The sequence below is a fragment of the Gavialis gangeticus genome, unplaced genomic scaffold (genome assembly GCF_001723915.1).
Source record: "Gavialis gangeticus isolate Ggan-Ray unplaced genomic scaffold, GavGan_comp1, whole genome shotgun sequence".
Taxonomy (NCBI): domain Eukaryota; kingdom Metazoa; phylum Chordata; order Crocodylia; family Gavialidae; genus Gavialis; species Gavialis gangeticus.
In genome coordinates this window covers 152,386-175,341 of record NW_017729005.1, presented here as the reverse complement: position 1 = coordinate 175,341, position 22,956 = coordinate 152,386, and the positions used below count along the sequence as shown (strand labels likewise).

At 41.6% G+C, this 22,956-nt stretch overlaps 1 protein-coding gene across 3 annotated transcripts in view; it reads right to left on the bottom strand.

Moving 5' to 3' along the window:
* Window positions 1-22,956, bottom strand: part of HDAC9 (histone deacetylase 9) — a 493,669-nt gene that overhangs the window by 329,198 nt on the left and 141,515 nt on the right. For all 3 annotated transcript variants that reach the window (XM_019508553.1, XM_019508552.1, XM_019508551.1), the window contains 3 exons: window positions 19,229-19,351; window positions 14,708-14,918; window positions 14,208-14,425 (listed from right to left, as the gene is read on the bottom strand). In XM_019508553.1, the coding sequence (XP_019364098.1) occupies window positions 14,208-14,425; window positions 14,708-14,918; window positions 19,229-19,351 (552 nt within the window). The remainder of the gene's footprint in view (window positions 1-14,207; window positions 14,426-14,707; window positions 14,919-19,228; window positions 19,352-22,956) is intronic.

The window sequence follows — 22,956 nt, the reverse complement described above, 5'->3', positions numbered from 1 at the left end:
CCCCCCCCCCCCCCCCCGGAGCCTGCCTGCCTGCTTGATGTGTGGGGGGGCCCAGCGCTTCCCTCCACAGCTGCAGTGCCCCCCGGGACCGCCTGAGCCAGGTGTCTGCGGGTGGGTGCCACCGGGGAGGAGAGGGGGGTGCAGTTGCTGCGGAGGGAAACATCAGCCCCTCCCTGCAGCCCAGGGACCGCTTCGTCCACCAGCAGCCTGCTCTCTCCTCCCCACTGGAGAGGCAGGTAAGTCAGTGGGGTGCGTGCGCGACACAGGGGTTTAATCAGCCCTATATTGAAGCCGTGTTTGTTAAAACCCACTGCTTCAATTTAGGGCCCCCGTTTCATCTACATATGCCCTGAGGTGCTGGATTTTGTAAAGAAAGTTTTAGATACAATGTGTGAATTAGAGTTATGTGCTTATTTGGTGATGGGGAAGTACTGTGCTTATTACTTTAGGGGAGACTATTAGGGGACTATTAAGATCTCCCCCTTCAGGATGGCAGGGAGCCAACATCCTATAAAGGATTTTACACCAAGACTGTCCTTTCTTGAAGGAAATATCTTTGATAAAATCGTGACAACAGAATTTGGTTATGAAAAAGACTGCTATGGTTTTGTGAATTAATGATCTTTTTGCACTGGATAAATATCAAAATATTAACCTGCCTTTGATTCCATCAACCTGAGTTTTGTTTTTTTTCAAATTCTAGTAAGAATGGACAGAAGAACCAATGCCCCCCCTTAGAGCTGCAACTGAAAAATAAGCCTTTTCCACCTTGTCTTATTTTGCATGACCAAACCCAGAACTGGGGCAGTGAGGATAAACCTGGGGTACCACCCCAACACCACTCTCAAGCTGTCTGGTTCCTAAGATCGCAGAAGCTGTTGTGGAGAAGAGGAGAGGACACCCAGAAGCATCCTCAGCACCATATTTCTAGGTTTAGAGTGTGTGGAGTGGGAGTAGGTTGGAGAGGCTTGTTTTCTGGCAGCAATCTGGAGAGTAGCAAGGAGCCAGAGTAAACATACTCAGAGCATATTCCAACAGCCTCCTATGTATGTAGAAGTCACTTAAGGGGATGTGGGTTTTCCTACTTATGTCAGAAATCACAAGGGATACTTAATGAAATGTTGAGGTTCAGCACTAACATGATCATGATGCCCATCTATAATTCCAGAACAATGGAAACGTTATGTGGGTTATATGAATAAAGCAGGTACTATGCTGTCCATCTCCCTCCCCCAATAACATGCAGACGCAAAGGGTAGGCTGAGTCCAGGGAGACTAAGGACGCTGACAGAAAAGCAGCTCCCTGCTGCAACTCATAGTGCTTTGCAGGAAGTGCTTTGCTCCCTTCCTCACTCCCATTCTGAAAACAGCAACAGGCTGGTTGCTCCACAGACACAAGTGACAGAATGCACGCTGTTTTGGAGCATGATCATTTGAACTTGCATATAATGAAGGTTCAGATTTCTGTGGGACTGGGCCCTTTTTAAAGCAGTCTGTACCCATGCACTTCTTTTTGGGTTACAGCTGTAGACAACTTTCAGGTGCCAGATCAGGCAAAAACTGTCACCCCTGTCTGCACCCTAATGTTTAGATCCTGCAATCAGATTCAGCCATCCACAAAGCCCCACTGACTTTATTAGAGCTTAACGTGGGAGAAATTTCTATGTGCATGGCTGCACTTGCTGTAGTCTAATAGTACATCTATTAAACAAAAATATTTCTATGATGAAAGTCTACAGGCATCATGTCTAATAACTCTTTAGTGTGTTGGTATTAAGGATAGCAATGGCCTATTAAAAAAATTCTTTCCATTAATTTTTAGTATTCAGCAACCATTACAAATATATTTTCAGTGCTGCAGGTGACAGTGTTGTAAGGCAGAGAAAACCCTGCAAATGCAACTAATACTAAGTGACTCCTTTTTAAGGAAGAATTTGGAAAATTTCTCAGATCCTACCAGTAGATCTTTTCCAGTTGTTTCTCAGGGTATGATGCTGACCAAAAAGGCAATGAAGCTAGCAACCTATTCAGAGCAGTAGGCTATTCTCTCTCTTTTTGTTAAACATCTGTTGGTGATCCCCCAAAAGAAAGTCTGTCTGCTAGCTGGCTGGCTAGCAAACAAACACAAGCTGAAACATCTGTGTGACAGATAATCATATACAGCTATGTTAGTCACTGATGCTGATCCATCTGTAAAACATTCCATATGCCAGTTGTTTGACATCAGGTGGTTTTCCTCAGAGGGGAATGCAAAAGAGAATGAGAACATGTCGACAGCACAGTTAAGGAGCATATTTTATTTCCTCATTGCTCCCCTTTCTTCTAAATTATCTCACTTTTATGTGGGCATTTTTCCCCTCAAATTGCTGTACACCATTGGTCCTGAATGCTGATAAGCTTAATGATACAAAACCCTTGGACTGTCTTAGGGTAGTATGAAACGCCCTCAAATACTCATTAGGGTAACCTAATGAACGAAGTCATGCAAACATCTGTAGAAGGCTTATTTTCTTGACCTACTTTTGTAGTAGCTTGCATTATAATCTGTAATGCTACCATATTTGGCCCTGCACCGTGTTAGTTAATGGAACATTGCTTTGGGTCTTCAGTGAAATTGGGGCCTGAACAAGTACTGAAAAAGAGGTTATTTGGCCCAGTAACTGGAGCTCTTTGAGATGGGTTGTCCATATGCACATCCTCATTGTGAACATGTACACATCTCAAGCACTCAGCTGAAGACTTTTTACATCAGTTGAACTTGAAGGGCACACTAGAGCCATTCCCTTCCTTGTGTCCCATGGCAAGCAGATAAAAGGTGGTGCTCCTGTGGCAGTCAAATGCTGCATGTAACTCCAAGGAAGAAAAGGTAGAGGGTAGAATATAGATATGGTTATCAACAACTTGAAGAACTCTAGTCACTTGCAAATAACTTTTGTTTTCCCTTGATTGACTGTCCATATTCACATGCTCACTATAACCCAAGGATTTCAAATAAGAATCCATAGTGTAAAACAAACAAACTGGACCTGTTGTAGTCTTTTTGAATTCTTAGCAACAGAAAAAGCCCTTATCTTCCACTGATGGTGGAGGTGAATCTGCTGAGACATTTCGTCTTGGCAAACTAGAGACCAAGGAAGTGAAGAAGCTGACAAATATACATGATTTCCAGATGCACTAGTGACATAGATCACCTGCTTCCCCCTCTCACTTCTTTCTGCCCCTTAGGGAGGTGAATCTTGTTCCACGCTGCCCGTTGTAAACCTGCATGGTTGTGGAGTCCGTCATGACGACTTGATTGTGATGGAAGAGAGTTTGGCATGCTCTGCTCTCCATTCTTGGTTCCAAACCAAATGCGTCTTTGGCATCCAGACAACCCATGCCTGCAGGCAATTGATATGAACTCTCCAGTCTACCAGAGGTATTAATTTTGATGGCCATGGATGGGTGTAAGGCTGAATAGGAGGACTTCATGCTCCTACAAGTCCTGACCCACCATGAATGAGTCATTTTCAGTAGGAATCTGGTGAAAATAGTCCCTGAAAAATCCAGAGATGTGAACAAGCTCTCCTTCTGCAAAGAGGTTATGGTCACCAGAATGACCATCTTGAACTTGAACCTGAAAATTAAGATACTGAGCTTTCTTGTATCCAAGACAGAATGCCTTCCTTACAAAACTGTAATCGGAAAGTAACTACTGTAGAACAATTTCCTACACTTCCAAAGCTATCAAAGGGAATCTCATTAACTGAATGGATGATATAGACTACCATCAATTCAGAAAACAATATAAAGGTTTTCAGTGCTGTGGTCAATGAAGTAGGTGATAACAATTAGGCCTCTGCGAAGCTGCTAGTATTTGCTTCAGATTCGGATTTGCCTGATTTGGGGGACAGTGATTTGATTCAGTGATTCAAATCACTGTCCTGAATCGATTCAGCCAAACCTGATTCGGAGATTTGGCTGCTACCTTCTCTCCCAGCTCAGCAATGGCTGCCCCGCCTGGCCTAGCTCCCGGCACTTTTAAAAAAAAAAAAAAGCCCCAACTCACCGGGTGCTGCTGGGTGGGAGGGCGATCCCCACTGCCCAAGGCTGCATGGGGGGCTCTGTTATGAGCCCTGTGACCCAACCCTGCTGTCCCAGCACCCCCATAGCTGCTCTGTCCACCCCAGCTCCGGCCCTTTAAGAAACACCCCCCCAAACTCACCAGTTCCTGCCGGGTGGGGGGCAATTCCCGCTGCCCCCCACTGCATGGGGGGCTCTTCCATGAGCCCCCCCGCCGAAGCCTTGAGGCCACTGCAGATACTAGTGAGTTGGGGGGGGAGGGGGTTGTTTTTTTTTTTCTTAAAGCCAGAGCTCAGGTACGTGGGGCAGCTGTGGGGGGACCTGAAAGAATGAGTATGGTTGGGGGGCTTGTGGCAGAGCCCTCCATGCTGTATGTGGCAGTGGGGGGCAGCAAGGGTCTCCCCCCCACCCAGCAGCACCTGGTGATTGGGGTTTTTTTTTAAAGCACTGAGAACTGGGGCAAGTGGGCAACCATGGGAGTAGGCAGTAGATGGGACCTGGCAGGGGTCCCACCAGGGTCCCCTCTGCCCTCCTCCCGCCCCCCTCCCCCGTCCCCTGCTTACTGGTATGGAGTCTGGCTCCAGCTCCCTGATGCATCAGCCAGGGACTGCCCAGATCATCGAAGCTCTTCAAATCTTTTCTGAAGATTTGGAGAGCTTTGAATCAATTTGGACCTCTTTACTGGTGCCTTATTTGATTTGGATTTGGAGATTTGGCCACTGAATTGGGCTGAATTTTCTCCAAATTGAATCAGCACCTGAAAATTTGCACAGCCCTAATAACAATGTTGGAAAATGGGAGCAAGATGCAAGTTTTGGCACATCCTGGATGTGATGAATCTACATTTGCAATATTTCCCAGGCATTTGCCTAAACACCAAAGAGATCTGGTTACAGGCATAGTTTAAACTCTGGAGGGCAGGAAGAAACCACAGCAAGGATACTTCAAAAGCAAAAGAAAGAAAACAGGCTTTTTTGATACCCCAAAAGGGGAGCTAGTGAAGGGAAGATGATTCCCCCAGATGGCAGTGGCATGTGGTATGGTAAAAGTTAAAGCAGCGGAAAGCTGGAAAGGGCGCAAGCCCAAAGAAGAAACTTCTAATATTTTTTTTGCTAAGGCAAAAAGTTTCTAATCAAACACTTGAGGCACCCAGGTTGAGAATGTGTGCATGGATAATCACTCAAAAAAGAAATGTATTGTTCGTGTCACAAAGCATTACTGTCTTTTTATGAAGAAATAAAAATATGGCAATAACTTTCCCATAGCCACATTGTGAACTGATGATAGAGTTGAGGATGAAAACAAGTCTTCCCTGACTCCTAGATGTGTCCAATCTACTAGGCTAACAATGTTGCCCATTCTCCATCTTTCTGTGCCCCTTCCCTCTGCGCGCATTTTGCCACTGTGGTAAAAGAGAAATTGGTACCATCACATTGAATTGGAAAATGTCTGATGCACTACATTTACTCTAAGGCTCTTCAATCCACTTACGTTAAAAAAAATAAATAAATGATACTTCCTGGTACTACCCTGAAAAAATTCTCCAAACCATCAAAAACGTGGGACTATAATAATTATGAACGTTGTAATGACACCAGGGTTACACACCATATTTCTATCTGAACCCTCTCACTTTAAGGCTGTGTTCATATCACAGGAAACAGAAACTGGTCCAAAGCCCAATGAAATCAGCATCTTTTCCACAGTGCAGTCAGACGTCTGTACTGCTTCTGTCCAACTTGCCCAATAATTTTGTTTTTGAATTTACAGTCAAACATGTAGATATTGACAAAAAGAATGAATACGACTTTCTTCTGGTATGAACATGTAATATTAATTTTGAAAAAAGGAGTTTTTATTTGAACTCTAATGAAACTAAAAGTAATAATAAAACCATGTTTAAATCAATGAATAAATAAGAATTGTACAACTGGTTTTCTCAAAACCAGCTTATGTACATTTTATAGTTTATTCCAATTGATAGCTACTCAGAGAATGGTTTTAAACTAATGGAACCCATATTATTTTTATTCTTCTGTTTTCAGGAAATTAAACTGTAAGTAATATACATGAGCCAAAGTAAACGGTGGTGGCAGGAGAGGAAATATTTAGAGAAATAGGCCCTTTTGTATAAATGCAAGAGTTCAACCAGAAAAGACATCAAAGACAATCATACCTGCTTAGCTGTACAGGAAGATGGGAAAGTGAGTAAATAATCTGGCCATTGAACATAGGCCTTTTATAGATGTTTCAGTTGCATGTACTGCTTTCATGTATCCTGTACAATGAAAAGCTTTTGTAAAATCCAAAATTTTCTGAGTCAATTTACATGAAATGTCTGTATAAACATACACAGCACTGAGAGTGAACTTGAAGGTACCATCTCATACATTTATTGCTTCCAGAACTTGAATGGCTTAAATACAAGAGGATTCAAACCTGCATTTTCCCCCTCCCATTTCCCATCTTCCATAAACCCCAAGCTATAGCCTAGGCTAGGTGGAAACTTCTCCTACTGAAGCTGGCCCACTGCAGCCAAGAATGCAAGAGGAATGGTGCTAGAAGAGGAGGAAGCAAAAAGGATCCTGGGTATAATCTAGTGGTTAGGGCACTTCTGACCCTAAGCAGGAGTTCCCTATCTACTCTCATCACCTAGGGCACTTGTACACATGACGGTTGTCACAATGTACACATGATGAAAATGTTATTTGTGTGGCTTAACCACACAATATCCAGATGTAGTTTAGTTTGCAACATTGCAAATTGCAACAATACAGCTGTCAGCTTGCCCCCTGGCCAAGGGAGAGGTGGGAAGGCTCTGCAGAAAAAATATGATTGGGCCCCCCACTGCTTCTGCCTTCAGCTGGAGAAGGCAGCGGGGATGATGTACATGGCACAGGGCTGCCCAAGTGGGCTGCTAGCCTTCCCAAGCTACCTGGGCTTCCAGCACCCTGTACACCATCCCCGTCACTGTCTCCAACCACCAGCACACACAGCCACCTTCCTGCCTCCTCCCTGCACTGCCCCAGGGGCAAGCTGGGTGCGCTAGCAGCTGGAGAAGGTGGAGTGAATGATGCATGGGGTGATGGAAAGTAAGGGCAGGCTTGGGGAAGTTTTGGATTGGACACCTCAAAGCTGGGGCAGCATCCTGTCAACTTGCAGCCTACCTGTGTTTACAGCACCGCATGCACCATCCCCACCACCTTCTCTGGCTTCCAGCTAACCCAGCTGCCCTCCTGCAGCCTTCCCATGGCAGGGGATGAGCTGCTGGCAGGCCATGAGGCCCCTGAGCTGTAGGCAGCCCCAGTCCTGCTGGGTGATGCTCCTCAGGTGGGCTCAGGGAACAGTTGGATCATGCCAGGTGCCGTCTCCAAGCTGGGGCAGTACCGAGCCTACCAGCAGCCCATCTGGGTGGCTCCGGGGGGCACCTTCACTACCCCCCCCCAGGCCACAGGCAGGCTTTGACTTCAAAAAAGAGAAAAGAAAAAAAAGAATAGGGTCCCTTGCTGTAATGTGACAGAAAAATTGGAACTGTTTAGTCTTCAGGGTTTTATTCTATGCCCCACTGTTTCAATTTAGAGGGCATAGATTAAAACCCTGAGGACTAAAGCCTGTCACATGTACAAGTGCCCCTAGAGTCTAACATCAGCTGAGCAAACAGTCCTGAGACCACCCTGACAACTAATTGCCAATGCACTTTAACTAGTTATCTCATGTTACTAGTTAACCATGCTACTATCAGTGTTTGGATAAGCAGCCTGCCTGTATTTTTTAAAATGTTTTCTATTTAATACATTCACCACAAAATTCCCAGAGAGTCAGGTCTGTCCCTTCAAAATCATTCCTTTAACAAACTAAGCATAGGTGATCATTCTCAATAAGAAATTTATCTATAGAAATTCCAGGTTTCACAGGCCTGGATGCTATGACCTTGTTAAAAAACACAAGTACAAATGTTTAATATTGGAAATGTGCTGTGGGCATCTCCTCACCCTATACTTGCTGCCCATGGGGATCACACACAGAGAGAAGATGGAGAACCTGATATCCAGCTAAAGTGAGTTCAATGGAGCTACAACAGTTCACTGCAGTTGAAGGTCTAGTCCAGGGGTTTGCAGATTCAATAAAAGCTGTTAACTGATTTTTGAAGCAGTTGCCCACACAGAGTTTATATTGAGAAAACTTAATTTCCCCCTTTCTATCAACAAATTTATGTCGAGAATGGATACATCCACACCATTTTCCTCTGTTTTATTTACTACAGGTCAGTTACAATCATGAGCCAAAGCACTCATGAGTTTCACTTCCCCAGATATTTTTCTCACTTCATAGTTATGCCTATTGTTTTTTTCATGCAACGACTTTCTGAACAGATTAACAGCCTGCAGTGAAAAATGAGGATTAAGGTCTCCTTCTTTAATCCTGACATTGTAAAGTAGCATTGGGAATATTCATGTGCACTGTAAACTGTCTTTTAACTTGGCTATTGTTTACCTCACTGATACAAAGTTTATCATTAGCCAACTGAGACGGCTAGCGTTAGTGATAGCTAACTGTTAGAAAAATATCAATACAATGTTGTAACAACACAAAGAAAGGTTCCTTTATCAATCACATGAAATCTTGTTTCTACTGAAATCAATGGGAGTTCTGGCTCAAGGTTCAACAGGCCTTGGATTCTGACCACTTTTTGCATTGCAGTAAAGCCACTTCAGGTACAAATATACAAACTATGTATATTTACTACCCCCATCGATATAATTGGTTTATAATATAATTGGCTATGGTTTTCCTGAGTTTAGACATTTGCCAGTGGTCTTGTGTTTATATTATTTATACCAAAATTGCATCTTAAGTGGCAAGGTCAATATTCTTTAGATGCAGAGATACGCATATAACATCAGGAGCTAAACAATAAAATTTTTGTTACAGGTTTGGTCTTTCACTATCTGCTACAATATGTTTAACTGGTGCTCTTAGAAATACTATTCTTTTTACTGAGCAAAATTAAGTTCTAAAATGGTGATCAAAGGACTCTACAAGGAAACAAGCTGTCATTTCGACAGAAGTGTATTATATCTGACAACAGCAAAGCCTATCCTCCCAAAGAAAAGCCCAGTTCAGGTTTCTACACATTCATTTTTTCAAAAGCAAGGGCAAGGCTTTCTACCTACTTCTGGATGAGATGTCAAAATTTGCATTTCAGCTGGAATGTTTTGAGAAGGTCAATGTACTAGATCCCATAGGTATAAGTGTCAGCCTCCAGCAAGGAGGTATATTATTTCCCACATCAAAAACCTAGCATCTGACAATTTACAAGAAAGAATCTATAGGGGATCTTCTCTTTGTTACTGAGAATAGAAGCAGACCTCTCAGATCAACTATTTGTTTCTTTTTAGAGTAAAACTGATCCTGGGGAAACCTCTGTCCCTACCCTGCATTAGGTTGTACTTGTGCTCATTAGCACTTTAATCTCAGCACTAGTTTAACATCATCTGAAGTATAATCCCTGATCCAAGAAAAGGAACTGCATCTTATTTCTGTTCTTATTTGAAATATAGTTTTGTATCATATGCACATTTTAATGCATCAAAAGTTCATCCCGTACAGCTACTGTTTTTCCTTTGTCACTCTAACAGAATTTTCCCACATTGTTACAGCTAAAGAGCCTATAATTTTCAAGGTGTTCTATACCCTCCCATAAAAACATATACCCACCTGAAATGTCAAATAAAAGGTTTTAGCTTAAGCAAGTAAAAACAATGAATTAATGTTCCCACAATTAGAAAAAAAAGAAGAAAACATTTTCAGAAATGTCCAGAACAGTAGATAAAGAAGTTATAGAAAAAGGGAATATTGGCTTGTCCTAGTGACTGTTTTTATCATAACCAAGTGACCATTTTCAGTTTGAGTCTTACATTCTTAAAATGTCTTTCTTGGCTTTCCCAGTTAAAAGTCGTTGAGTGCTTCTTAATGGATAAAGCACATTTTCAACACCAAGATCCATGGAAGCCAAAATTACAGATTTTGGAACATTTCTGTTTACATCCCTTCTACAGAAATGCCGAAAAAAGCACTGGTTTCATGTGTAAGCTTGGGTCTTGTTTGTATATGCATCTCAAATCATGAGAAGTTGGATTGCTCTGTTACTACATAATCCAGATCACCAACTTGCTTAAAGAACTATTAAACTCAGTTTTGTATCCCTTCATATTTCACTTGAAAAATAAGGATATTTATTGCCTTTGCAAATGTAAAAAAAAAAAAAAAAGAAGAGTGACTGCAGTCCAATTCATTATTTGAGTAGGAGATTGAATCAATAAGGAGGAAAGCAATCATCTTCAGCACCCTGGATTTTTTAATTTTTTTTTTTGGTGACAATATTTAAAAAACAATACTGGTAATCGATACTTACCAAATCAGGCTTGCTTCTAATCTCATCTATATTCTCATATAGTTAAAAAACTAGGTGACTGTGGCATCGATGCCTACACAGTCAGATGGATTGCAGATTGGCTGAGGGGTCGCACTCAGAGGGTGGTGGTGGATGGGTCATATTCGACCTGGGGGGAGGTGGGTAGCGGAGTCCCCCAGGGCTCGGTCCTGGGGCCTGCGCTGTTCAATTTCTTCATCAGCGATCTGGATGATGGGGTGGAAAGTAACCTGTTTAAATTCGCTGATGACACCAAAATCTGGGGGGAGGTGAGCACGCTAGCAGGGAGTGAGAGATTGCAGAGGGATCTGGATAGGTTACAGGGGTGGGCTAACAGGAACAGGATGCGTTTTAACACGGACAAGTGCAGGGTGCTGCACTTGGGCAGTAGGAACCAGCAGCACACTTATACAATGGGGAACTCCTTACTCGAGAGCACGGAGGCAGAAAGGGATCTTGGAGTCATTATTGACTCCAAGATGAACATGGGCCGACAATGCGAGGTCATGGTTGGCAAGGCTAACCGGACCTTGTCGTGCATCCACAGGTGCATCTCGAGTAGAGCCAAAGAGGTGATCCTCCCCCTCTATGCGACACTGGTCAGGCCACAGCTGGAGTATTGTGTCCAGTTCTGTGCGCCCCAGTTCAAGAGGGATGTGGACAATATGGAGAGGGTCCAGAGGAGGGCCACCCGCATGATCCAGGGACAACAGGGCAGACTCTACAGTGAGAGACTGCGGGACCTGAACCTATTCAGCCTCCACAAGAGAAGGCTAAGGGGGGACCTGGTGACTGTCTATAGACTCACTAGGGGGGACCAGAGGGGTTTGGGGGAGACGCTGTTTCCCCTAGCGCCCGCTGGCATAACAAGGAGAAATGGGCACAAGCTGTTGGAGAGGAGGTATAGATTGAACATCCGCAAAAACTACTTCACCGTTAGGGCGGCTAGGAGCTGGAACCAACTTCCAAGGGAAGTGGTGCTGGCCCCTACCCTGGGGGTCTTTAAGAAGAGGCTGGATGCCCACCTAGCTGGACTCGTTTGAGTCCCATTTCTCTTTTTGGGGTTTTTGTTGTTCTCCCGCCCTGGCGGGGGGTCGGGCTAGAAGATCTATTAGGTCCCTTCCGACCCTTAATCTATGAATCTATGAATCTATATTTGCTACTCTAATAAATTTTCTTCCCCCCAATAAAGTGACCAACTCTAAATATATGTACCATCACTTACTTTTTTTGTAGACTTGCGAAAACTAACTAAGGTCTGCTATATGTACTTGGCCAGATGTACTGCTCCAAGAATGGTGACCCAGAAATCATGGTCAATATCTCATGGCCATTCAACCAACAAAAACCATGCCTAAAAAAGATCTTCAAGTGATAGCAGGCCACTGAATTTGGTTATTTTTGCTATGTTCTATCCGATATAAATCTGTGGTAAAAAGCTGCTGACTGACCTCACTGACCACGTGACCCTTTACACATGATAAATTGGAGCAAAGTTATTGTATCAGTCATTTATTCTGAAACATCTAATTAACTGACTAATTAAGGTATGTCTCAAAAGAGAAGTACTCCCCCAAATTATTTTTAACAGCATTTCATCAAAGATTCACACTGAAACTACCACTATTACAGATCAGTTGCAGCCTTTGTGGTATCTTACCCAGTCCAGTTCACATTAGCTGCAATGTATTCCTAGGCAAAAGTGAAAGACTAGCAATTTGAGTCATTCCATTCTAATTAATCAATTGTTTAACTAATTTGGCTTTAATTATGGTATTCAGGACGTGAGCACTTACGAGTGCATACCATGAATGCTAAATGCTTTAGCCTGATTTATGAATAAATCACATTTATCTGTCATAAACCTATAGTTTTGATTTCTTGCCTTGTGAAGAATGCATGAACAGTAGCTGATTGCTGCCTGCCATGAATAACTTGTAATCACACAAAAACTCCATCCTTAACACTAATAAAAATTTCTCTTTTCTTCAGACAATTGAGGGCAGGTGAAATACTTTCAAAACCTTGAGGCTACAAGATATACATATGCCATCCTGATTAAACATATGGAATGCATACTCAAAGAAAAGCCAACTGGAGTCCTACTTGAGTAATCAAAACACCCAAGCTGAGAGGGGTTAACATGCAAGGATCAGTTCTGAACTTTGAAGTTTTCTGGTCTTCATTTTTCCTAATTAAGACAAGATTTAATAACCAAACCACTGTAAAAACTATGTAATTAAACTTCATATTTGTTTCTAATTTTGTTGGGAATTTTCAGCAGATTCCAAGAAATCAGTACCCCATAGGAGAAGTTCACCAGTGAAGTGGATTGAGCCATTCTCTGATATACAAGAGTTACATGCCTGCTTTTCATCTTTTTCCCCCCTTCCACATGATTGGCTCACAGGTTTGTCTGTCAAATAATCCTCAAACAAGACACAAAAAAGAAAGATGCAACGATTCACATGTCAGAGGTATCCAATAAAGTGTTACAAACATCTATTTCATCCCAACTTGAAAATGAATTTGGTACAATCAGTAAGTTCGAAGGATGTGTTCTGAAAAATGCAGGAGAAAATTCTTCATTGGTCCTCAGGGATCAGATTATTCCAGTACCCACATGGCTCAGTATTAAAGTATGCAGATCAGCAACCTTCATGGCTACAAACTATATCTTGTGGAAGTTCTGGATACTGTTTTTGTAAAATTATACTTTCTGATTATAAATACAGTCAGATTCTATGGCCCTTTATTTATAGTGGGAGACTTGCTGGTTTCTCACAGACTAAGATATTATTCTACACAAGAAAGCAGAACTGGGCTTTGGATTCACTAGTGCAGGAGTTGTCAACTGGGGGTACACATACCCCCAGGTGTACCCCAGACGGCTCTAGGGGATACACGTGGGCAGACGGGGATGGAGCACTGCCATGCAACATCCTGCCCAGCACTGCCCACCCGGCTGGATACAGAGGGAGCTCACACATGGTGGCTGCTGCCGCTCCACATCTGGCCACGCACCATCCCTCCACCCCCCAGTCAGCAGCTGGGGATATACTGCTTCCCATCTGGCCGACAGGGGTACAATGATCTAACAAGGTTGAAAACCCCTGCACTCATGGCAATAGCTGTTTCTCTTGTAACTTATGCCTTTGGTATTAGTTTTTACCTTGACACAGAAAATTTGCTTTCATGTTACTAATCAATTTTATATGGGATTTCAGTACGGGAATTTCAAATAAATTCAATTAGGAGATAGGGTCTGAAAAACTCTGAATGTATTGCTCATCATCAAATAGCGAGTAAGCTTAAAATATGAAGCTACACAGAACCAACACTGGAAATGACAGAACTGACACAGGATACAGAAAATGAAATGCTGGTAAATCAACTACAATTTTCAACACTCTATAAGGAATTGCTTATTTATTCAATAGGCAACTAATTCAAAATGATAATTTAAAACTCAAAAAGCACATGACTGCTGTTACATTTAACTGCATTACCTGTCCATGGAATCAACTTTGGACAATCTTCAGGAAAGATAAAAAATGAGAGGTTTATACTAATTCACATGGGCACCCTGTGGGTGTTCTATGTGTGCAGGAGAGGATGCCCATTTGTTCAGGTATCGCATCCATGAATACTCCAACTATCTTTGCTTCTGATGTTTTACCTTTATTAGGAAGGCATTTGTTTGGGAACTCACTTTATTCATGTGGATCTGCTGCTGGTACTGTTTTTGCTTCTCCAAAAACTGCTGGTGCTGCTGCTGAATGACCAGCTGGGCCAATGTACTTTGAGGCAGAGGAGCTGACTGGGTTCGATTCAGCGGTCTATGACGAGGCAACTTGTGGGCAGCCCTTGTACCGGGTGAGACTCTCTCCTTTGTTGCTAAAGGAGACTGTGGATGGAGAGGAACCCCTCCTGCAAAACAACAACATTTCACTCAAATGTGAGGACCGCTAAGATTCAGGAAGCTCAAAACAGAGGAGAAATGCTTCAGGAAAAAGGCAGGCAGGGGCTCAGAATACCTGATGTACTACAGAACATCACAGTAGCATAAATAACACTGAAGTCCTATCACATGTCCTGCCATAATAAGAAGTTCAACAGCACTAAAAGAATAATTTGGGTTTTCAAGTTACATCAAGTTACATTTGGAAGCTGGAGGGGAAGATTGAAGCACATTGAAATCTTGATAATTACCAGTCACAAGAAGCTTCTGTTGTCTCATTTGTTCTTTCAATAACAAATGTTGCAGGAGAGCCTGGTGGCTGCTGTTAGGCTTTCCCTCTAGAGCAACATGAGGATGAGCTGAAGATGGAGGGATGCTTCCTCCGTACTGTGCAGGCAGAGTCACTCCCTGCCTGAGTGTCTGTGTCTCACACTTCTGTTTTTCTTTGAGTGAAGATGAAGCCTGCGCCAAGAAACAACAGACATAGTTACTGCTTTTCACTGACTTAGACAATCAGATCACTACATAATTAGACAGACCTGCAATTGACAAGGATGGAAATCTCTATCTTACCCTGTGCCTGTGGGCTGAAAATAGAGAAAAAAATCATCTCTTAATCTTAAACAGGTAGGACAACTAAACAGTGGAACTACTTGAGGAAAGTACAGAAGAAATGGCGATAAACAAGGAACCTGCAATACAAAGGTTATTCACAAGTGTTACTGTTTAAGTGATATTCCCAGCCACAAAGTTGGTTCAATGAAAGATGTCACCCATTAAAATCCTTGCGTCTCACAAGAGGCAAGATTTCAATGTGCTCTTAAAGTACTGCGTATCTGAATAAGACTTCTTCCAGGCTCCTTTGTATCCCACACAGGCTCACATTTCCAGCAGGGAGGGCTGGGGGGTGGCAGGAGGAGTGGGGTTCCAAAACTTTCCTATGGAGCAGATGATTCTTGGCTTTCCACACAACCATCCCTCATGCAGCCAGGCCCTCTCAGAGGTCATGTAGCCAGGCCCTCTCAGAGAGAGGCCCGGGCCACTTCCATTTTTTGAGGCTCCCAGTATATAAAAAAATATTAATTCATCATGTACTACAAGCGGTATGACCTGGTAAATGGGCCCGGTAAATGGGCCCGTGAATGAGAGGCCTGGGCCAAATGGCCCTCCTGGCCCCACCTGTAATAGGCCCTGCATGCAGCACACCAATCAGAAAACTGAGTCAACACTGAATGAGGTGAGAAGTTAACCATGCTTGGGAAAAAGTTGGTGCCCAATGGTTCCTTTGGAATAAATCCCTTCCAGGGCTGCTTGTGGGACAGTGCAATTGTGCACTGTACATCATCAGGATGGATTTATAAAGCCAAATCGCACATCAGTGGGAGATGGTAGGCATTTGGTACTTTAAAGGCCCCTGACTTAACCACCGAAAGGCCTGATTTTATATATACAATTTTGAAAATTGTGGCCCATTAGAAATGAAGATCTGCCTTCGTTGTCTGTGTTCAAGCTAAAAGTTTTACTGAAAATATAAAGTATATTTTATGTGTTGATTAGAGTAATAATACAAGTACTAGCAGCAATAAATGTGGTAGTGTTAGGGTGATGCATCCATGACAGTCCAGGAAATATGTAAGAGGCAAGGATTTTTGTGGGTGATATCTTGTATTGGGCCAGCTGCATTGCTGGTAATAGACTTAGGCAAGTTTCCAAATGCAATGCATTCTTCTTCAGGTGCGAGGGAAAACAGGTACAGTGAAAAAATTGGTTTTAATATTTATTCCCCTGTGCCTGCTTTCTCCTTAGACTGCATTTGAAAGCTTGTCTCAGTTTATGCCAACCATGCAGTTGATCCAATAAAAGATATCACCCATGAAAATCCTTGCCGCTCAGTAATAAATATTTTATTCAGACTTCCAAGTTGTGCCTGGTTACCATTCAGGCTCTGTCATGGCAAAAAAAAAGCCCTATCTTTTAATGATCTGAATTCCAGATGTTTTAAAGAGGCAAGCTCTAACTGGTTTTCATTAAAACTTCACGTGCATAACCTTCCTTCACACTCTGCTACTGCCCTTCTCCCATGAAAAACAAATACCAATTAAAATCAAATTTCATTGGCTTATTCTAACAACTGCTATAAATGTTACCTTGCAAAAATTACACACTGGACTTGTTCAGATACCAAAAACAGCATTTGGCAATAACTCACCACAGTTGAAGATTATATGGGGCATGCTTTGTAATTAAAGGGTATTCTTATTTCTTTTAATTTTTTAATATTATAAGATACTTAGACATTACTTATATCTTGCTGTCAGTTAGGTAAGTCACTTTGAAAGGAAAAAATGTTCATAGGTGGTATATTATTTAGTATTACTTGCAACATGTTTAACTCTGAGGCTAAAATTGGATGTTGTCTCTGTGGCAGGATTAGATATGCTGGGATGTGTCCTGGCATAGCTGATGTGATATATGGGCAGATACGGGCATCACCTGGGGCCACTGGGGCCTGCTCCTGAGGTACGGGACAAAAGCCCCGAGTTCCACGTCCTGGTCCAGGGCATACATTTGCTGATGTGGAGAGGGAAACCCCAAACCTACAGACATGCAGCCAGGTGCTCCTGAGACTTTAGACACCCGATTCTGCAGGACAGTGGTCCTGGTTGCTGGGCACTGACAAGGGTATGCATCTGCAGGTGCAGAATGGGGAAACCCTTAGGTTTCCACGCTCCATCCTTCAAACGCAAGCCTTGGGAATTTCCGTGGTGCATGGATGCATGAATGGAGAAGGGAAACCCAGGGGCCCTGCTCCACATGTTCAGACCCCATGTTGTGGCCAGGTACCTGGGGCTATTGCACTGCGGCATCAGGCCTCTGAACACCTGCTCTGGCAGCTGGAGAGCACAGGCAGCTCCAGCCTGCCCATGCTCTTGCATCATAAATGAACAGACATCTGCCACAAAAGGGAGGCACAGAATATTACTAACAATTTGCACACCCCAATTTTGGGGCATTTGGGGTTTACCAGGAGATATGGAGATCTGCTAGCTTGGGTTGTGTGCTGCTATAAAAAAAAATCATAGTGGCACACAGGCAGTGTCTATTTGCGGCCTTCTTCACATATAACGATTTGGTTACATATATCAGGTGTAAAGTTTGTAGAGAATGTATTTAGCGCTTACAAAATGTTCTTGTTCTTCTGGTGTTAGATTTTTTAAAATATTATGTACTTTTCCATTCAAAAGTGACCTGGATAACAGCAATATTTCTCTAGAAAGCACATTATATTATAGTAAAAAAGACTAGAAATGACATGAAAAGTTGAATGAGATTTAGCATTGAAATTAAGTACCACCTTATAGCATTCCATAATAAAGTACATACTTAAAAGGAAACATATATACTGTAAAGTAATACTTATTTATAACATCTAGAATGTTTATATTTCCTACCAAATTTATAATTTGTATTATTTTATTACATCTAAAGTTGCTGACATTTCTATAACATTGCAATACTCTATGGAGTCCTTATAAAGCTTAATGCAAACCTTTATTTCTAGGCAAAATAAACTAGGAAGCACTGGGGTAAAATCTTAGCCCCACTGAAGTCAATGGAGAAACTCACATTTACTTCAAAGGACTAGAATTCCCCTGCCACAGTACTGTGACTTACGATCTTTAACAGCTAATGCGGATTATCAATCATAGTGAATCCATACATTTATAACACTTAATCCAACAAACAAATTCAATTGCTGCAACCTGAGCAAAGGCCAACAATTATTAAATTACTAAATGTTCTTTGGTTTATCAATTATATTTACACATATCACATTTATATCTGCAGTGACTGATGGCATATACCTTAAATCAGTGGTGCCCAACATTTTGGCTCCGCAAGCTGGAAGAACAGTACCAGGTCCACCCTCATGCCAGGTCCAGTCCCTGGGCTGAATTTAGCACAGGGGAATGGCCCAGCTAGGACCTGATCCAGGGTGGTTGCAGCTGGAGCCTAATCCAATGCCTCAATGGGGTACTGGCATGGCTAGGACCCAATCCCTCTGCATGGAAATGGACTCGGTTGGGGCCCAACCTCTCTGTGCAAGGCTGGCCTATCCAGGACATGATCCAGCATCACAGGGCTAGCATAGCCAGGACCCAATCTTTATGCATGGTCTGTATTGGGTTGCTCCAGCCATGGCAGGCTTGGAAATTTGGTGATGGGGGAGACCTACAGGATGGGTGATATGACTCCAAAGGCTGGATCTGGCCCATGGGCCAGGGGTTGAGCACCAGAGCCTTAAATCTACTGATAGGGACACCAAAAGAGAGATTAATACTCATTCTGAAAATTGCTGATTTTAACACAGTACTTTTGGAAATATTTTTTCAAACATCGAATGATCACTTGGTAAAGGAGTAGTTTAAAAGGTCAAATTATATGACCCACTCGCATACCACACTACAGCTCTGGTTTCGGACACTTGTATTTGTAGTTCAAAAATTACATTTGGCACATAATTGTCTGAGCGTTATATTTTGCATTTCTACACTTATTGTTAAGTACACTATTACTGTCAGATACATACAATAAAAATGAAGGCAAGATAGGGGATACACTTTCTGAGAAGTGAAAAGATCAGAGCATGCTTGTATTATAAGAAGGAAAAAAGAAGTTGTGGTGATTAAGAAAGCAGAGACAAGCATGGTTGACCTCAATGAGAAACCCTTAAAATATAGTAAGAATACCCTTTTAAAGTAGTCACTTACACTGATATGGGATTGTACTGCTGGAAGTCCCAAGGTAATGTTGGGCAGAGATGGGGATGTGTACAGGCTCAACAGATTCATTGATTCCTCACCAATCAGAATGTGTTGTTGTGAAACCAGAGGCTGGAACAAGAAAAATAATATACACATAACTTCCATGCCCATATTACCTCTTTCTATTGCCCTGCTACAAAGAAAGCTACATTATTTTGACATCCACTGAGGCATCAAATATTGGAGAAAGCTACATCATCCTTGGGACCTACTGCTATATCCCCAATACAAATCTGAGACTTTTATCTTCAGATGCATATTGATACAAACCTGCTTGACATTTTGAGCAATTTACCCTTCAGTATCTGTTCTCCAACCAATAATACATTCATTCCTAGGGCTCAATCATAATTTTCCTAAGGGTTAATCATAATTTTGCCTGAGTAAGCATTTATTTATTGATTGATTTATATGTCCCAATTTGTATATTTTTATATAAATTAGGAGGTGAATATTTATTGTTTTCCAAGATAAATCCTGCAGTTCATACTGAATACACAGCCAATGCCATTGAACAACATTTGGGGATGCTAGAGTTACAGAGTACCACTAATACGAGCTATTTACATTAAAAGAGAAGAACTTTCTGTAATTCAACACTGTTCATTCTATGTACCATAATCCTGAGCCACTAACTGAAAGGGGATTCTTCTGAGCTATACCATTTACTAGTACAAATGGGAAAGGTTTGAGTAAAATTAATTTAGGAAAAAATGCCGGAGTTTGTCAAATAAAGGTAACTGCCATTTAAAAATCTTTACTAACAATAAAAATATGTCCCACATTATCTGGTACTAAGCCCCCCTCTTTCAAGGTGCTTAATCTGCTTTACTCCCTCCTAATTTCAGCATCTTGCAGCAATGTGATACAGCTGTTTGCTAAGTGGACATCACATTTCTGATGCAATATTTGTAATCACCCCGTAGTACAAACAGGCTTTCTAAAATGTTTGCCCAGAGACACCCGCTTTACATTCACTGGAAAGAAGTCTAAGGTACACAGTCACATGCTTATTTGCAGAGGAATCTTTTTGAAGCTTCTGTCTTTGTGCTTTAACAGTCATGTTTTTCAACATGTGGTCTAGTAGAGTTGCTTGAATTACATTTTCTGTTTAACTCTTGCTTTCCTTACAGAACTTTTACACAATAAAAGCTACAAAGGTCTTACTAGACTTAGGAACTCTGGCATGATATGGTCCCCAAGGGAACAACATCCCTGAAAAAGAATACCCTGTGTAACAGTATGACACAGTGACTGCTTTCTTCCCAAACAAAAAGCATATGGGACTCCAATAATAGACCACCTCCAAGAGGGATACTGCACACTCGGGCTTTGACTAAAGTAAATATAATAACTTGTCAAGCATGTTGTGGGGAGCTGTAGATTTTCCCCTGGACAAACCTGGGATATCAATTAACTTTGGAAAATGCCTTGTGCTAATACAATGTGACTTCAGATTGTCACTGAAAAGTGGTTTAGCACAAAAATACAGGATGTTATTTCAAAACATAACCTTTCACATACAGTTTGTTTGGAGATAAGATGTATCCACTGAGACAACAACGGTAGAAGTCTATACGTGTAATTTTTTCTTGGTGACTTGGGAATGTCAAAAAGACAGTATACAGAAGTGATACGGGCTCTACTGAAATACAAGTAAAGGGACTCCTTTATTTGTAAAATACATTAATTTTTCAGAAACATGACACTGCCTTAAAAACATGTCATTCTGTATATTATTAAAACAATGCATGGCTAGAATACGAGGTATTATTGTGAAATGCTACAAAGATCTTACCAAATGTGATGCTATAAATCTGTAATCCTCAACCATCATCAACCTGCATTGGCTACAACAGGTACACAGTGCTACATTTTAAAAAATGAGTATTTCCTTTTCGGTTTTATGATGCTTCACTGTGAAGGTTTGCATTAGGAAACAAGAACAAAAGGATAAAGTAAAACACATTCCCTTATGAACTAGGCAATGCATGACTGTTAACACTGGATCTAGCCCAAATCAGTTCTGTTCAACACATGAAACATGACAGTTATATTAAAAATAGCAATTTATTATTAAGTACATTTATACCCAAATACAAAGGCAGCAGATCTCCTAAGCAGTTGTTCTCCTAAAAGAAGCAGCTGATAGTTGTTGTATTAACCCCACATTAAGATCCCTGTCCAGAAATGAACTCTACATGGACCCAGGGACCTACCTGGTTAGAGCTATCTATGTATTCGGGCAACTATTCCCTAGAGTAACTGATCCTGTTCCACTACTGCCAATACACTGAGCTAAATAGTATGTGTCCAGAAGCATCCATGTGGTGTGCTGGAGTTCCCTACTTTCTGTGCCTTTCAAAGAAATGACCCTGGGAATCTGGCTAGCTTAATTCTTAAAATGGAAGAATAGTAATTAGATATACTTATGTGTGGTCTTACTGCCTATTTTTACCTCGTACAGGACATGCTGAAAAAAAGGAATAAGCACACACATGCAGAGATGTTCACATGTACACATTAGTGGAGGAAAAGGGAATATTTCCTGAGGACTTGAAACCTACCAAGTTGTAAAATCAGTCCAAGATTGCCAAGACCTTGAAAATCCATAATGGCTTAGGTTCTTACTTCAAAGCACCATTTTACCTTTTTTTTTTGAGATTTAAAAATGAAAATAATTTCTTTTATGTTTGGGAGGGATTGTACTGTCACGATATACCAGCTAGAAACCTATTAATTTTACCACAGAAGTCTTACAAAGACACCTCCATTAAGCTGAGGATTATAAACATAATAAGAGTAGGAGCTGCATTAGAGAAAGTTTTGTGTTTGTCTCTGTCCCTTTATATAATCAGAAGGTTCGCATCTATCATTTAAAAAAAATGCCACTGTCCAAAAATGCTGTATAACAAATGTAAATAGATTCTGTACGTGCATAACCTAAATAAACCTCACTGACACCTAATGGAATATTTCTATTGGCTTCAAGAGGGCTCGTATGTACATAGAAATAATCATACAAGGTTGAACTATATATCACCAAAGCAAGCTGTCCCACACAATGCATTGCCCCTGCAAGCAGTATTTAGCCTATGCAGAGCATGTCATTCAAAAGTGTATGGTATGCTGTAACAAGCTGCAGTAAACTTTGATACTACCGAAGACAACTGGGTCCAATAAAAACAACTTTTATTTATAAGGTGCAATTAAAATCCAGAGTTAACATTTAAGTTTCACATCATCAGAGAAAGTCTTTTAACAGAGCAGACACTGAAAGCCCCACTAGAGGAACTGAGATAGCAAGGGATTATCTACAAATGTTCTTATTTACAGTGGCCCCCAAAAACTAAAATGAACAGTTACCAGACTCCCCACTCCACATGCAAGTCATGTAAGAAGTTGCTATTTAAATGATGAAGGCAGAAAATATTTTCTCTCTTTTTTTTTTAAATCAAAGTACAATTACTGATAATTCCATAATTCTGTCTGTGTCATGGAGTGTGGACATTTCCAGTACTGCCTCATGTTTTTACTGGTAAATGCCTCTTCTATCACAACAACCTGTTTTTGCCCCAGAAAAAAGTGCTGTATTTGCTGCCATAAAAACCACAGCTATACACCCACTCACAAGGGAACACAACACTTACTGCAAATGTCACAACAACAATTAT